Source organism: Gorilla gorilla, chromosome 21 (genome assembly GCF_029281585.2).
Source record: "Gorilla gorilla gorilla isolate KB3781 chromosome 21, NHGRI_mGorGor1-v2.1_pri, whole genome shotgun sequence".
Taxonomy (NCBI): Eukaryota; Metazoa; Chordata; class Mammalia; order Primates; family Hominidae; genus Gorilla; species Gorilla gorilla.
In genome coordinates, this window is record NC_073245.2 from 26,745,086 (window position 1) to 26,749,801 (window position 4,716).

The 4,716-nt window shown below is 37.3% G+C and overlaps 1 protein-coding gene across 1 annotated transcript; it reads left to right on the forward strand.

Moving 5' to 3' along the window:
- OTOR (otoraplin) lies at positions 1 to 3,800 on the forward strand. Its single transcript, XM_004061832.4, has 4 exons — positions 1 to 159; positions 510 to 649; positions 1,536 to 1,643; positions 2,727 to 3,800. Exons 1-4 carry the CDS (start codon positions 45 to 47, stop codon positions 2,748 to 2,750), a joined length of 387 nt encoding a protein of 128 aa, XP_004061880.1. The 5' UTR covers positions 1 to 44; the 3' UTR covers positions 2,751 to 3,800.
- The last annotated feature ends 916 nt before the right edge of the window (positions 3,801 to 4,716 follow it).

Sequence of the window (4,716 nt, forward strand, 5' to 3'; positions counted from 1 at the left end):
CCCCGCTTCCAGTCAGAGTTCAAGTTAAAACAGAAAAAAGGAAGATGGCAAGAATATTGTTACTTTTCCTCCCGAGTCTTGTGGCTGTATGTGCTGTGCATGGAATATTTATGGACCGTCTAGCTTCCAAGAAGCTCTGTGCAGACGATGAGTGTGTCTGTAAGGACTTTTTTATGCTTTTCATTATCTTTCTATTACATAATTGAAAATATATCCACTAATAGCATAAAATCGAATTGTACTTTGAAGTGAATCTCCTCCAATGTGTATGTTATCAGCTTTGTTTCTTCTGGTCTGCGTGTTTGGTGTCTTACTACGGAGAATTCACTTGGCTGAGTTTTGTTGCAGCTTTAATATCTTGGCTGTCTTCTTTCTCTTGGATAGACACCAGCTATGAACTGGGAATTATCAGTCACTCTGATTTTCTAGTTTTTCTAATATACGTTGCCTTTTACTGTTATAAAATTCAGGAGCCTAAAATGTAATCGTTTACATTTTTTTTCTTCCAGATACTATTTCTCTGGCTAGTGCTCAAGAAGATTATAATGCCCCGGACTGTAGATTCATTAACGTTAAAAAAGGGCAGCAGATCTATGTGTACTCAAAGCTGGTAAAAGAAAATGGAGCTGGAGAATTTTGGGCTGGCAGTGTAAGATGAGATAATTTAAACACCTTTTGACGCATATTGCTCTTAACTTTTCCTTGATTACCTACCTTCAACCTATTTTAATGCTTAATACTAGTTGTTAAGAACCATGTAGTGATTGTAGATGGAAATGCAAAAATTCAGGTATATTTGCTATTGCATTTTAAAGAAAGAAAGATCAATTTCGTAACAAAACCAAATGTAGGTTAATGTGATATTTTGGCAAAAAAAAAGTCAAATACATGGGGGCTTAAACATCCCAAAGAATTTGAATCTTATCCAAAAACGTCTGAGAAGATTTGCCAAGTAGAAGGCATGTGTGTTGGCAGTGAGTCTAAGTATCAATATTCTTTTAGGAAACTTTGCACCCTAATTAATTCGAAAGAATCAGCGTTCTTCAGTTAAAATATACAGGGGCGGTCCCTGGGGAGGGATGAAGCAGGGATGATTTTCTGTCCTCATCTGCAACCCTAAAGGTAAGTTCTAAATTAATGAAGGATTAAATTTAAAGCCATTTGAATTGTTGAAAACTGAGAAATTTGCATCATGTAAAATAAGTGTCTACAGTACTTTTAAAAAAGTACTGTCTTTATATATTTATTTATGGGTTCAAAAAAGATTTCAGGCAACTCACAAGACCGAGTAAAATAAAGTCATGCTAAAGTAGTGAAATAAGACTGGGCCACTAAACAGTAGATGCACGATTCCTGCGGGTTAACTTAGTGCTGCAAGTAAACTTCGGATTTGCCACAGAGCCCCCTGGACCCCGGAGTGAAAGGGAGGTATTGGCAGCTACGATTCTCACCATCAGCAAAGAGGATGCCTGCGAGTTTCTCAGAAGACACTCAGCATCAGCTTTTTCCTGATTGCTATTCTTCTGGGCACTTAGGTTTATGGTGATGGCCAGGACGAGATGGGAGTCGTGGGTTATTTCCCCAGGAACTTGGTCAAGGAACAGCGTGTGTACCAGGAAGCTACCAAGGAAGTTCCCACCACGGTAAGCATCTCAAAAGTGACTAGACAAGGACTCAGATCTTGGGGCAATGTAGGCTGGTGTTAAAAATGCATCCTGCAACTTACAAGTTGTATAGAACAAAGCCTCCAACTTTCAGTGGCGACTTTTCTGAGATAATGAGGTTTGGGGGACCATTTATAACTACCGTCAACGTTGAAAGATGAGTAAACTTTCTCTATACCACCCTCTTTTGTTTTATTTCAGTTTACTATTTTTTGTCTCATCTTTTTTCTATATTTTTTCAGCTTTATTGGGTTATAATTGACAAATAAAAATTGCATACATTTAATGCATACATTATGTTTTGATATACATTGTGAAATGATCATCACATTCAAGCTAGTTAACACATACATCACCTCACATAGTTACCTTTGTGTGTGTGTGTGTGTGTGTGAAAACATTAAGATCTGCCCTCTTAGCAAATTTCACGTATACAATACAGTACCTCTTTTGTTTTAGATGCAAGTTATCTTGCAAAGCAGTCTACGTAACAAATAAAGAAACCGAAGTCAGCACTAACTGACTCTTACAGATGGTTTTCACTAAAGATAGGCTGAAAAAAAATTATCATGTTTTTGATCAAATCGAAATATTCTAGAACAATCTTTGAATGTATTATTTTTGTGGTAAATAGATTCTATTTATGTAGGAAATAAAGTTATACTCTTCCTAATGCCCTGGGGTCCTGTAAACTCAGGACAGAAATAAAAGATGCTTTCTGAGCTACTTTGCAAGGTGCTTGTTTTGAAGTGATTCTTCTGGAGCTAATTGCTGTGCTTCAAACACTGCTCATCCTACACAAATGGGACTCACTTGTCATCACTTCTTAGCATTAAGCTGAAATCTGTCAGATAACTGCAAATTAAAGGTTCATTTGAGGACCTTCATTGTAAGTAGTTTTTGACTTAAAGTGGTAAATATTTCATATTTTTGGGGGGTCAACCTTTACTTACTTTAAATCCAAACTTCTCTGATTAGATATGATTTTAAATACAGAATCTACATCTGTTTTTTTAGCCTAGGCTATTTCGTTCAATCTTTTTTGTTTTTGTTTTTTTCCAGGATATTGACTTCTTCTGCGAGTAATAAATTAGTTAAAACTGCAAATAGAAAGAAAACACCAAAAATAAAGAAAAGAGCAAAAGTGGCCAAAAAATGCACGTCTGTGATTTTGGACTGACGTTTTAAGAATCTGTTACCTTACAGAAGAGCAAGGGCTTAGGGGTTGGAGGTGGCAGATAAAAGAGGATTTTCAACTCAAATCTTGTTTCCTGCTGGCCTGGTCTGCCCACGAGCTAGAGCGGGGAAATGTTGAGCTCAAATGGGTAAATTGAGACCAGGAAATTATTTTTTCAACCTAGAGAATCTCCTCTTACGGGGGGATGCATGTAACAGATCACGTATGTGTAGTTATTTCTAAGTAGTAATTCTTCCCAGCTCTTTGATTTCCCATATATAAAATAGGTGGGTCGTAGGTCTTCCCTTTAGACATGATGTTTTCTACTCATTTGTCTCTCTGGCCAATTGAATTATTAATAAAAGGTCTGTATTATCAAAGAGTATTCTAGTATTTTTGTAACTTTTAATATTTGATGCCTTTTGGAGGTAAAGCTGTTGCGGGAAGAAGAGTTTTTGGACCCATAGATGTTTGGATGATGTCTCTAATTTGTCATTTAGAAAAATCTCAAAAATGATTTCAGTTGAATAACTTGCCTTCTAAATGATCAATTTACTTCTCCCCAAATTTTAAAGAAGTATGTGTATATTTAATAGGGGAAGGTAGTTTATGGAAATATTTTTAATGGAATAGTTTTCCCTTAATCTGTATCCTTGCTGGATATTATTCAAGCTTCAAGTCATCAAAAGACCCAGAAAAAAAAAGTGTGTAGGTTATTTTCTCTACTTCTATTTCAACTTTGAATTTCCTCTTCCTGTGCAAATTCCTCTAGTCAAGTGTGATATATCAAGAAATCTGAGGAGGATGAAGCTTTTGTGGTCCTGATGGGCCCACAAGTTTTTCTATATTTAACTGGAAATATGCTTTGATTTTGTGTTATTAATATAATTCTTTTGATGTAGTCATGAGTTTTTCTTTGTTTGCATATAATTAAAATGCCTGTACTCTACTTAATGTCACAATTTCTGAGTTTTTTCTTAAACATTTTTCACCTTAGAGAATGAAAGTGTGGGGGAGTTGGGAATGAAGCTTGTTTTTCAGATCTCTGTGATCTGGACATCCCCTAAGCATGAAGAAGAGAGCAGAAGTGGGCATTTAGGGTAAGCCACAGACTTGGCCCAGGGTTATTTTTTAGCTCTGTCAGCTGTGATTTTGGGTGAATATCTTTTTACCAAATTCTTACGTAGGTCAGTCAAGTAAAGTACCAAAATGCAAAACACAATAAAACAAAATACCAATGTTTATTTGTTTCTATTTTACTTTATTCCAAAGAGGTTTCAAGTAGCATCTAGGGCTCTCGACACAATTTTAGACTACTTCTGCTTCTATCTGCCTCTCACTTCCTGGCCTTTCCATTCCAGAAACACCCAGAACACCTGAGAGGCCCAGCACCCCCATTGCTCCCACCTGGCCTTAGGCACACAGCTTCACTCCCCATGCATGGGGCTTCCAGGGCAGAACTCCCTCCTTAACTCAGTCAGCTCCAACCCATCAAAACTGAGCTCATCGGGAGTTGGAAGATCATTGACTGATTTCTATCTCCTGGGGCCTATCTGCATTAAAAGAAAACAAGCACTTGCAGGACTTTAAACACGCATCTGTCCTCTATAAATGCAAATGGCCAACCCTGGACCAGCAGCAGCAGCAGGTGGTCCTCACCTGGGGGCTGGTTAGCAGGCAGAATCTCTGCCCACTGCATGCTTTCTGTGTCAAAATATGCATTTTTAGCAATAACTCAGGGGATTCCTGTGCTCATCAAAGATTGAGAAACACTGATTTTAGTTCCCTCTACTCATCTTACAGAAAAAGAAATAAACAAAAGGCTAGAGTACATAGGAGATACAACAACTCTCTCCAAATTAAACAACAGGATTG